Here is a 12,232-nt window from a genome sequence, read left to right on the forward strand (position 1 = left end):
ACTCTCCTACACAATATATCCATTACATTAGTCTACTTACTAATGTAATATTATTGTATTCACAGTTTTGGAGGATAAAATTCCAAATTAGAATCTCAGCTATCCATTCCTTCTGTGAGCCTCTGTCTCTCTTTACATTCTCTGTCCACATTCCTTGGTATTTCCTAGTATCTGTGTTCCTCTTCCCCATTGTGTATCTTGATGCCTTTTTTAAACAAAATTGTGGTGTGCATGAAAGTTTGCAGAGTGATTTAGCTTTCCATTCAACAGTTTATATAGATTTTGTTTGATAATATTAGTTGCAACCCCCTCAGTGTAACAGCACTCTTCCTGCTGTCTCCCTGGGTTCCCTGTTTCCATTTGCCCTTCTTCCTGCCCCTTTTTTTTCTGCCCTTTTGGTCTTACATTGTTGATTATTCTGAGGAATACATTCCTCACTGGTGTTATTGTTTATGTATTGGCCAGTCTGTTGTTTGGTAACAAGCTGAATCCTGTGGAGTAGGTTCAGTTCCAGGTTCCAAGAGGTATCTAATAAGGGCCACAGTTCTGAGGGTTCCGACAGTCCCTAGTAAACCCTTAAGTCTGGTCTTTCTTTTGAATTTGAATTTCCTTCTACATTTTTTCCCCCAGTCTTCTGTGGTCCTGGTGTAAGTAGTCAACAGTGGTAGCTTGGTCCCATCTAGTTCTTCTAGTCTCAGTAGTGAAGGCTGTGGTGCTCATAGTTCATTAGTCCTTTGGAATATTTGTTTTCTTGAATCTTTGGTTTCCTTCACTCTTCCTATCTCTGGTCAGGGAGAAACCAGTAGTTGCATGTTAGATGACTGATGACTAGCTTTTAATAACCCATTCACTACTCACCACAGTAGGATATAAAACATGTCTATGTTTTGCCAGTTGAATTACCTGTCCCCGGAGACTGGTCCTAAGCCCCCAAGTCCTATGACTCATTTTCACAAGATGTTTGGTTGTGGCTAAGAAGTCTTCATAATTTTGTCCTCTTGTTTTTCTACATGGATAAACAACACACAGAAATACATATATAGAAATTTCCTGGTGGAACTTATATATTGTCTATGCCAAGATATTTGGAAGACAGCTACCTGGCCAAGTGATAGGAAGAAATTAGTATTTCTTCCCGTTCCAGAGAGATGTGACCTAATGGAATGCAAATATCAAACAATATGATTAGTATCACATGTGTGTAAAATTTTGCTGAAGATAATTCAAAAACAGTTGCAACAGAAGGTTAGTAGGGAACTACCAGAAGTTCAAGTTGGATTCAGACAAGGATGTGAAATGAGAGGCATCCTTGCTGACATCAGATGGATCTTGGCTGAAAGCACAGAATATCAGAAAGATGTTTACTTGTGCTTTGTTGACTATGCAAAGGCTTTTCAACAGCGTGAAACATGACATATTGATTACATTGCAAAGAATGGGTATTCCAGAACACTTTAATTGTGCTCATAAGGAATCTGTTTATAGACCAAGAGGCAGTCATTCAAACAAAGCAAGGAGATACTGAATGGTCCAAAATCAGGAAAGGTGTGTGCTGGGGTTGTATCCTTTCACCATACTTATTCCATCTGTCTGCTGACAAATAATTCAAGAAGCTGAATTATATCAAAAAGAATGTGGATTCAGTTTTGGAGGAAGATGTATTAACAACCTGCGATATGCAGATGATACAACCATGCTTGCTGGAAGTGAAAAGAACTTAAAATACCTACTGATGAAGATCAAAGCCTACAGACTTCAGTATGAATTGCACCTCAATGTAAATTAAAGCAAAGATCTTCATTACTGGACCAACATTTAGCATCATGATCAATGAAGAAAAGATGGAAGTTGTCAAAGACTTCATCTTGCTTGAATCCACAGTCAACACTCATGGTTGAGCAGAACCTCTTTCCTGTTTGATGAAGAAGACAGAGATGCTTTTAGACTATAATGTATCATTTGTTTACTCCTTTTTGCTCCTAAGGAGCCTTTGAAGGCCCATCCAGGAACCTACCCAGGTGTGTTCTTTGACTTCTAAGGAGTCTGGGGTTCAAGGTAAGAGGTGGACCTGATATGAATCCACTCCTTCCTGAGACATCAAGTTAGTATCTTTGTTACATCAGATTCTGTGGTTCCCTACCTGAGAAAACATGTTCCTAAAATAAGCTAGCTTTCTGTCCCAGCTGCCTTAGGCACGCTCTCAGCCAGTCCTGAGTTATTTCATATATACCCACATACTTGGGGATTTCTTGAACAATATAGTATTTGAAATATTGACTCGAAGGAGTCTGAAATGTTAAAAGCATAATGAAAGAGACCTTGCATTAAAAAAATATGGAAAAATCCCCTGTAACATCTCAAAGGAAATAAAGATTTTTCATTCTTCCAGTTGTAATTTATCCATGTACCTCCTGCTAGGTACTAGAGACTTTGGTCTGTGTGCAAAGAGTGTATAGTTTGTAAATACATGAATTAGTGCAAAATCAGCCCTGTAGGTTGGTGTTAAAGATATGTGTGGGGCACAGTGAGGATATGGCGAATGGGATTGTTGGTTTAGCCTTGGGAACAGGAGTCAGAAAAATCTTCATGGAGAAAATCATTCTTGAGCTGAAGTAACTCCTCATCATTCAGGCAAAGCAGGAGAGAGGGCATGAAAATGGGGACAGAGGAGACTGTGTGTGGGACTATGATGAGGAGGTGGACTTGAGTGAACTGTATTTCCTAGAGTGATGAGGTCTGTGTGGAAAGAGAAGGTGAAGGATGGCCATCTGTCCACAGGAGGCTGGAAGGCAAGTAGACAGCACCTTTCCACACCAAAGAGGGATGGTGCTGTGCCATGTCTCTCTTAATTGGCCATAGTCTGTCACCTATCTTAGTAAGAATGATCATTTTTGCAATGGTAGATCACCTTGCCAGGCTGGCCAGAATACTGTGGATTAGAATGTGGGGCTCATATCCATCTGTCTTCCTCTGCTATCCCCGACCCCCACTCACTAATAAGCATAAAGTGGCCCAGCTCTTCCAAGTCTTACGTTCCGTTCCCAGTTTTCGTTAGGAAAACAAGCCCCTTTCTGTCACGTCAATTCTGACTCACAGTGGTGAGCCTGTAAGAAAGCACAGACCTTGTAAGAAGGCTGTCCTATAGGATTTCATAAGCTGTACGTCTCACATCTTTCACCCGTGAAGCAGCTGTAAGTTCGAACAACCAACCTTTCAGTTAGTAGCTGCTTGCTGTAACCAACCACTGTGCTGCCAGGGTTCCTATAGTTGTTAGCAAAAATCAAGTAATCATGGCATGTCATAACATAATGAAAAGATCTTTGGGCTGGCAATTGGGAGCTCTGAGGTTCCCACCAGCATCTTCGTCACTTCAGCCATGTAAATGTTGTTGTTGGTAAGTACTATCAAGTCGAGTTGGTTCCAACTCATAGCTCCTTTGTATAGGGTTTCCAAGGAGCGGGTGGTGAGTTTGAACCATCAACCTTGCATTTCAAACCAACCTTGTAGTCCAGTGGTTATCCTGCAGCGCCACACCAGGAGTCATGTTGCTAGAGCATTTAAATTACCTGATATATATATACAAGTATATATAGATACTAAGTTTAATATGCATATATAGTATGTAAGTATGTATGCACTCATACATACATGTGTTTGTTATTAAGCCATCGAGTCAGTTCTGACTCATAGTGACCCTGCATAGACTGAGAACCCCTTTTGCTTATGAAGTTCAGTGATTTGGGATTCCTGGTAGAATTCTTTCCCTTGTTTATTTAATTCAAAGCCTTGAACTTGTGAGTTAGAAATGCTGACTGAATTATGGGAAATGCCTCAAATTCTTGTTCTTTTTAAAAGTTTATAATTAGAGAGTAAGTGTTAGAGCTGATACTTTCACTGTGTTTTCAATTTGGTGTGTAAACCTGAGAGGGAGTTATGGCAGAGACGCCCCATTGCCCCAGGTTGGGCATAAAGATGCTTGTCAAGGCCATGAAACCTAACTTGTGGCTACCTCCTTCAGGGCTGACCACCCATGACTTGCCTTTTTCTCCTTGACTTGCTTCCTGATCTAGACCTAGGAAAGGCGAGACCAAACAGTGGTGTCATTTGGAAATGGTCTGAAGATGTTTCTGACTCTTACTCTTACTCTTTTTTTGGTTGATGTGGTGTCATTGAATGCTTCCAAACCAAAAAAAAAAAACTGAACTCAATACCATCAAGTCAACCTTTCAGTTAGCAGTGAGCTCTTAACTTAACCACTGTGCCACCAGGGTGCCTTGGAAGCTTCTAGGCTGCTGAAATCTGCATTCCCCAACCCCACAGCCTATCTAGATGAAGTTCAAGGGGGAGCCCTAGAGGGCTCTCAGGGAAAGAAGGGATTGTTGGTGAGTGAAAGAAGGGGTTGGTTACTCTGTTCGTTCTTCATGCCGCACTGTGTGATGGGAGGGTAAGCAGCCTGTCCCAGGCAAGTCCAGTTGGAGGCTCAGACGAGGGAGAGCACAGTGTTGTCATAACATGTCTCCAGAGAAAGTCACAGGAAGTAGTAGAGGGGGTATCTAAGGTCATTCAGAGCCAGGAGCTACTTTTCCTGGCCAGACAATGATCCTCAGGCAGCCAAATTCTCAATTTTGCCAATTTCTAGCTGCCAGACACTATTGATTCGCATAGCTGTGTTTTAAATGTTTCTTTTTTCTTTGTATTATCAAAGTAGAACCAGAAATGTACTGAGAGAAAATTTAAAAATCACTCATTTCTATCACCGGGGGACATGTTAGCCTTGCAGGTCTTTAATAATATGTGGATATCCAGTGTTCTGTGTAGCATAGGGGCATTTGCCTCTGTCATAGCTTTTAAATGACATGCTGTTGTTCTGTGTCATTGAGTCAATTCCAATTCATAGAATAGAGCTGCCCCCATATAGTTTACAAGACTATAATTCTTTGTAAGCGATGATCTCCAGGTCTTTTCTTCTTTGAAGCAGCTAGTGGATTTGAACTGCTGACTTTTTGATTAGCAGCCAAGTGCTTTAGGCACACTAAGAAGATATTAAATATATATGTACATATATGTGTGTGTGCATGTGTATGTATTATATATACATATATATGTATATATATAATTGTTGTTAAGTACCATCAAATTGGTTCTGACCCTGTGTAGGGTTTCTGAGGAGCAACGGAACCACTGACTGACCTTGCGGTTCAAACCATCCTTGCATTCCAGTGCATAATTCTGCAATACCACACCAGAACTTATATAGGAGTCCTGGTGTGGTCTTGTAGGCTAAGCATTGGACTGCTAACCATAAGGTCAACTGTTCAAACCCATCAACTGCTCCTTGGAAACCCTATGTAGGATTGCTGTGAGTCAGAACTAACTCCATGGCACTTAATAACAACAACACATAGATGTATATATATTGAACTTTAAAAATTTCTATATATATACACATACACACGTATTTATTGCTGTTAAATGTTATCACATCAGTTCCGACTCATAGCAACCCTGTATAATATTTCCAAGGAGTGGCTGGTAAGCTTGAATCACCAACCTTGCATTTCTAACTAACTTTGCAGTGCAGCACATTAACCCACAGTGCCGCACCAGGGTTCCATATTCACATATGTTGGTGGTCTTGTTAAGTGCCATTGAGTCAGTTCTGACCCATAGAGACCCTGTATAATGTTTCAAGGAGTGACTGGTGAGCTTCAGCTGCCGACCTTGCAGTTCAGTGTATTAACCCACAGCATCACACCAGGACTCCAGATACATACATACACACATACACACAGATTTACATGTCTGTTGTTTCTAGTGGGCGGGCTTTCTCTGCTTTCCTTTAAAATCTTGTGCTTTGCTGATCTCATGTCTGCCCATTGGTCTCTTTTTCTCAGGACTCAAAGCAACCCTCTATAGGGTTCCAAGGAGCAGCTAGTGGGTTTGAACCATTGATCTTGTTGTTATCAGTCCAGTGCTTATCCTATAGCACCACACCAGGACAACATATGTATGTATGTGTTATTGTTGTTAAGTGCTGTTGATTTGGTTCCAATTCATAACAACCCAGTATAGGGTTTCTGAGGAGCAGCTGGTGGGTTTGAACTGTTGACCTTATGGTTTGCAACCCAGTGCTGATCCTACAGTGCTATATGCATATCAGTGAAATGGTACTCACAATTGTAGAGGTGGGCAAGTTCCAAGTCCATGGGTAAGACGTCAGGCTGGAAGCTTCCAAGTCACTTGGCAGCAGAAGCTGATGAACCCAAGATCAGTAGGTCACATGGCAGGCAGGCTGGTAAGACAGCAGGCAGGCAGGTTGGGCTGGTCAGATGGCAAGCTGCTGCTGCTCCCAGAATCGACAGGTAATAATAGAGCAAGCCACTGGTTCAAGTCCTTACAACTGGAGGTCAGATGATGAGCCAGATGCTGGATCCGGACTTAGCAAAAAGCAAGCAAGCTTTACCCATGTGACCAGTATATTGGAATCAGGCCACACCCCCAAGGAAACTTCCTTTCTGTTGATTGACTGTTCATAGCAGATCTCATCATAGGGATTACTACTTCTTAACTCCAAAACCACTGAGAATTCTGACTCAGTGAAAATCTTAATGATCACAGGTGGTATAGTAACACCCAGAGTCCTGGTGTATGTTGCTAACCACAAGGTTGGCGGATCAACCCTCCAGCTGCTCCTTAGAAACACTATAAAGTCAAGTCAATATGAATTGGAACTGACTCGACAGCACTCAACAACAACAATAGTAATATGCAACAATTATTTTAAGCTCATCCTAGGGCAATAAGAAACAGGCTCCTTATCTTTTATGCTACAGTAATAGTACAGGGTTACCTGCTTTCCAGCCAAGGTTCAGACTGGTTTTTGTTTGCTTTAAATAACCTAATCATTGCGTTATGGACTTTAAGGGGTATAAAACATCTGATTCATCAACTGGATCCATTTTGGATCTATGAGGGGTCTCTTTGTCCCATATTTGACAGAATCACACAGGTTTCTACTTAATATCTTCTGTGATAATATTCCAAACAAACCTTGGGGTAATCCATATGCCAGCTCATTTACCAGAGGTTCTGTGTGGTAAGTGCCATCTACTTTTCTTTGTAATTTCTGCTATTTCTTCTGGCCCAGTCACACACAGAATTACCGTGACATTTCTTTTCATGGCATTTCCATGTACATTTATCTGCCAGATAGCCTGTTCCCTGCTGCCCCTGGCCCAGGGTCCTTTGCACTGTTTTACCCTGACATGATCGTGTTAGGGTTTACATACTATTTCTCCAGTGAGATTTTCACAACGTGTTAGTGATGATCTCTGGTCTACCTGGACCCCCTTTAAAGTGCCACAAACGAACCCCAGTAGTCATGTTGATGAGAACCCTCTGAGCTCCCCTTTTGGTGTTGTGCCTCTTGTCAGGAGAATACAGAATAGCCTTTCTAAGCTGTTATCTTTACATCTGTAAATAGGGGAGAGAGAGAGTTTATGTGCAATATATGAAAAGCACTGAAGTGGAAGGAGAGACAGCAGCTGTTGTTTCAGCCCAGACAAACAGAGAAGAAAGTCACTCAGAACAGTGTTGTCATGAAGCCGTGTTGGCTTTGACGTTGCTGCCACAGCAGCCACTTCCAATTTCTTTGATACTGTTTCCTCTGATTTGTCATTTGTGCAAAATCAAAAGAAACTGTCCCTTGGCTTAACGATGTCTGCAGCCTTTGTTTTCCTTTTCTGTTTTTAATGTGATCAATCACAGGGATTCTGGCCTTACATTGTCTCTTTCTGAATTCAGGTGGTGCTTCCCACATTTATTCTGGAGAAGCGATCCTTGCTGGAGATGTATGCAGATTTTCTGGCACACCCAGACCTGCTGCTGGCCATAACTGCTGGAGCCACACCCGAGGAGAGAGTCATTTGCTTTGTGGAGTATTATCTCACAGCCTTCCATGAGGGCCGCAAGGGGGCCCTGGCTAAGAAGCCCTATAATCCCATCATCGGTGAGACATTTCACTGCTCCTGGGAGGTTCCCAAGGAGAAGATCAAGTCAAGGAGGACTGCTCCCCCATCTCCTGCTGGTTGTCATGACAACGCAATGGCTGATGACCCTTCAAAAAGCTACAAACTAAGGTTTGTGGCTGAACAAGTGTCCCATCATCCACCCATCTCATGCTTCTACTGTGAGTGCAAGGAGAAGAGATTGTGCGTCAACACTCACGTATGGACCAAAAGCAAGTTCATGGGCATGTCCGTAGGGGTCTCTATGATAGGGGAAGGTAAGCCATGTTGTATGTTGGAATTTGGCTCTTACACAGTGACAGTTGTTTACCCAGTTGACGATTCATGGTCATGTATTCAGATTTCTCTGTTTTTATTTTGTTTTGGAATGAGGTGGGAGAAGATTGGGGATGTAGGTTTCATTAAGTTAGAACCATGTCTGCTTTTTGGTTCCAGTAATTTCCCAATGGGACTAAGCTCATGGGCTATGTGGGATATAGTTACTCTCCTAATCTGCCCAACCTTGATGTTCAAATGCTGTGTGTGTGTGTGTGTGTGTGTGAGAGAGAGAGAGAGAGAGAGAGAGAGAGAGCCTGATACAGACAGAGACAGACAGACAGATAGATAGGTTGGCTCCAAATCTGTGAAAACACATTTTTATTCATTGTCACCAGTGTTTTGGCTCACAGACAATGAAGATAACAGTGCTGCCTATTCAAAATTTGCTCGTAAAAATTCGCAAAGCAAATCTTTTCACTCTGTGTTAGAAATCTGAAGTAAGAACACAGTATAATCTCACCACTGGTGAACTACACATTCCGATTATAGCAAAGAGCTGTGAATGTAGTTTATTCATTGTTTGAAGAAACTTACAATAATCCTTGTTAAATTCAAGTGTCTGTATTAGTGGTTCTTCAACTTTTTTTGAATCACAAATCCCTTTGTGTCTCTACAGTTATGGACTCTTTTGCCAAAATAAAACAATACCTATCCAAAAATTTGACCTTCAGTTTTAGGGAGTACATGGCTCCTTGTAAGCCCTTCCAAAATCCCATGAGTAAGAACGCATCTTGCTCAACTGGAACATTTATAATGAACACCTTATTAGGTGTCCAACAGTGTCTTGGGTGCTGTGGCTACTTCAATGAACAAAACTGACTAAAAATCTCTGTCCTCTTAAAGTATCTTATCTATTGCGGGAATGAACTCGACAAACTCTGTGGTATGTTGGAAGGTGACACAAGCCATGGAGAAAAATGAAGCAGGGAAGTAGCCTGGGGTATGTTAGGAAGATGACAGGTTGAACTTGTAAGAAGGGATGGTGGAAAGTCCCCATTGAAAAGGTGACATGTGAGCAAAGACCTCAAGCAGAGGTGAGGGATGAGCCTTGTGGGTTACCAGTGAAGAGTGTGAATGGAAGAAAGAACAAGGCAGAGACCAAAAGGCAGAACATGGCCTAGCATGCTTGTAGAAGATTGAGGAAGCCTATGTAGCTGAAGCAGAGTGGCAGAGGCTAAGGATGGAAAAGGTGAGGTCAGAGATGATTGTGACCAGGTTGTCATGGCCTTTGTTTGGGATCTTGATTTTTGCCTTGAATGAGCTGGGAAGCCAGTGATGGTTTTGAACAGAAGCATGCCTTGATCTGATGTATTTTAGCAAGATTGTTTCAGCTGTTGTTGAAATAGACTACAAAAGGACGAAGGTGGACGCAAGGAGGGCACTTAGGGGATTATGATAAATTCAGTCAAGAAATGATGGTGGCTTGGACCAAGATGGAAACATTTGGAGGAAGTACATGAGATAAGTCCATGAGAACTTGTTTCAGGATCTCATGTTGGGTCTGAGGAAAGGAGCTCGAAGGTTCCTAACCTCAGCAACTAGTGTGGGAGGAGGCACTATTGGAGACCGGATGTATAAATAATTCTTCCTTACTTATCATTTGATACTCTTAAAAAAAAAAGAAACCACTCTTGGATTTTATATCTCTGGTCTGTCTCTGAGCCTTAGTTTGACCTTCTGAAATGCTTAGCGTTCATTCAGAGAAAAGACAGCAATTCCAGAATGCTCTCAGCTTAAGCTTAGCCTCTGTGTGGAGGCTTTTCATGGAATTCCATTAACCGGGCTCAATATTTGACCTGACAGTGCCCCTGACTGGCACTTAAGAAAAGGCCTTCCTCTGTAGGATTAGTCAGGTTCAAGAAATTCACTAATGAGCAAGTCAGTTTGTGAAGAAGACTAAGGATAACCTAGGGTTAGGATTCCTGGTAATACAGATGGGGATGGGAGGGTGTATAAGTGCAGGAATGTGCACATTCCTCTTTAGATAAACCTCACCCACAAGGGATGTGGTTCTTCCCTTCCTTTGGGAGAGTACAGCTTTGCATCCATCTCCTAATCTGGAAAAATCACAATGCGAGACTGGTTTGTCTTGCTTTGTCTGCTGTTGAGAAAGGGAGAAAGTGATGTCAGGAGTGGTCTATCTTCTTAAGGAATTAGTCACCAATGAAGACTGGACTCCGGTGTTTTGTAACTGAAGGAGACTGCACCCATCTGTTCAGGTCCCTGATTTTCAGCTGTGCCTTAGAGTCTCAGGGGTCCTTGGAGAGAACTCCAGCCATAAGATGGGGAAAAGGAGTGAGAGGTGGGATTTCTGCTTTCCCTCTGAACCCCACTCCAACCTAGGCATTTCCACACTTACTTGTTTACTTACTGGAGTGCCCTATATAAGAGCTCATTGCAAAGGCATTCAGTTGCTTAAAAATTTACACACTTCTGATGAGTTCAGCTGTTCTTAATTGTACAGATGACGTGACTAAGGGGGGAAGCAACTTTCCCAAGGACACATATGTATAGCACCAAATAATACACATCTGACCCAGTGAGGAGGGACCTTAAGAGGTGCTGGTGTCCCTCAGGTAGACACCATTTTCCATGAACTCGTTTCTCCTCTGGTGGTGGTGGTTATGTGCCGTGGAGTCAGTTCCGACTCATAGTGACCCTGCATAGGGTTTCCGAGGCTGTAAATCTTTATGGGAGCAGAAAGCCTCATCATTCTTCCACGGAACTTCTGGTAGTTTAGAATTGCTGACCTTGTGATTTGCAGCCTAATTCTTAACCACTGTGCTATCAGAGGAATTAACATCTGAGAAGGGTCAAGAAGTTAGAAGTCAAGAATAGAGTGGGGTGGAACTGAGCTGCAGGGAGAAGACCAGGGCAGAGTGGTGAGTGGCACAGAGGATTTTAGGATCTCTATAAAGTAGAGTTGACCTTGATCATGTGAATGGAGTAATGCCCGTGGGAGAAAAGCCCACGGGACCTTCATTTGCTGATGGGTCACAACTCAAAATGAAGAGAAACAGCTGTAAACATCCATTGAAAATCGGAACATGGAATGTACGAAATATGAATCTGGGAAAATTGGCAGTTGTCAAAAATGAAATGGAATGCATGAACATCGATATCTTAGGCGTTAGTGAGCTGAAATGAACTGGTATTAGCCATTTTAAATCTGACGACCACATGGTTTACTATACCAGAAATAACAAATTGAAGAGAAATGGTGTTGCATTCATTGTCAAAAAGAACATGTCCAGATCAGTCATGAGATACAATGCTGTCTGTGATAGGATACTATCTATGCACCTACAGGGAAGCCCAATTAATTCCACTATTATTCAAATTTATGCATCAACCACTAAAGCCAGTGAGGATGAACTTCTTCAATCTGAAATTGATCAGACATGTAATCAAGACGTGTTGATCATTACTGATAATTAGAATGCAAAGATTGAGAGCAAAGAGGAACCGTCAGTAGTTGGGAAATGTGGCCTCGGTGATAGAAATGATGCCAGAAAATGCATAATAGAGTTCACAAAACCAATGATTTGTTCATTTCAAATACCTTCTTTAGACAGAATAAGAGCTGACTACACATATGGACCTCACTAGATGGACTACACAGAAATCAAATTGACTACATCTCCTATAACTGATTGGAATACCTAAAATGGGGCTACAACGTGCCCAGTGAAGGAGGCTTCCTGTGGAGCCTCTGCTTCCAGTGAGTGGTATTCAATCTGTCTAGTAAAAAGAAGAGGAAAAAATAAGACTACAGGTGGAAGCCTGAACCACATCTAGATCTCCAGAGATGGGAGATTCCCGCATGAAAGGACAAGCAGACCAACCTGGAGTGGCTAGAAGAACAGAAGATGCTTCTTGAAAGAAAG

At 42.0% G+C, this 12,232-nt stretch overlaps 1 protein-coding gene across 2 annotated transcripts in view; it reads left to right on the forward strand.

Moving 5' to 3' along the window:
- Positions 1 to 12,232, forward strand: part of OSBPL10 (oxysterol binding protein-like 10) — a 528,798-nt gene that overhangs the window by 489,810 nt on the left and 26,756 nt on the right. For both annotated transcript variants that reach the window (XM_006851591.1, XM_006851592.1), the window contains one exon: positions 7,804 to 8,284. In XM_006851591.1, the coding sequence (XP_006851653.1) occupies positions 7,804 to 8,284 (481 nt within the window). The remainder of the gene's footprint in view (positions 1 to 7,803; positions 8,285 to 12,232) is intronic.

This window comes from Chrysochloris asiatica, unplaced genomic scaffold (genome assembly GCF_000296735.1).
Source record: "Chrysochloris asiatica unplaced genomic scaffold, ChrAsi1.0 scaffold00030, whole genome shotgun sequence".
NCBI classification, from domain to species: domain Eukaryota; kingdom Metazoa; phylum Chordata; class Mammalia; order Afrosoricida; family Chrysochloridae; genus Chrysochloris; species Chrysochloris asiatica.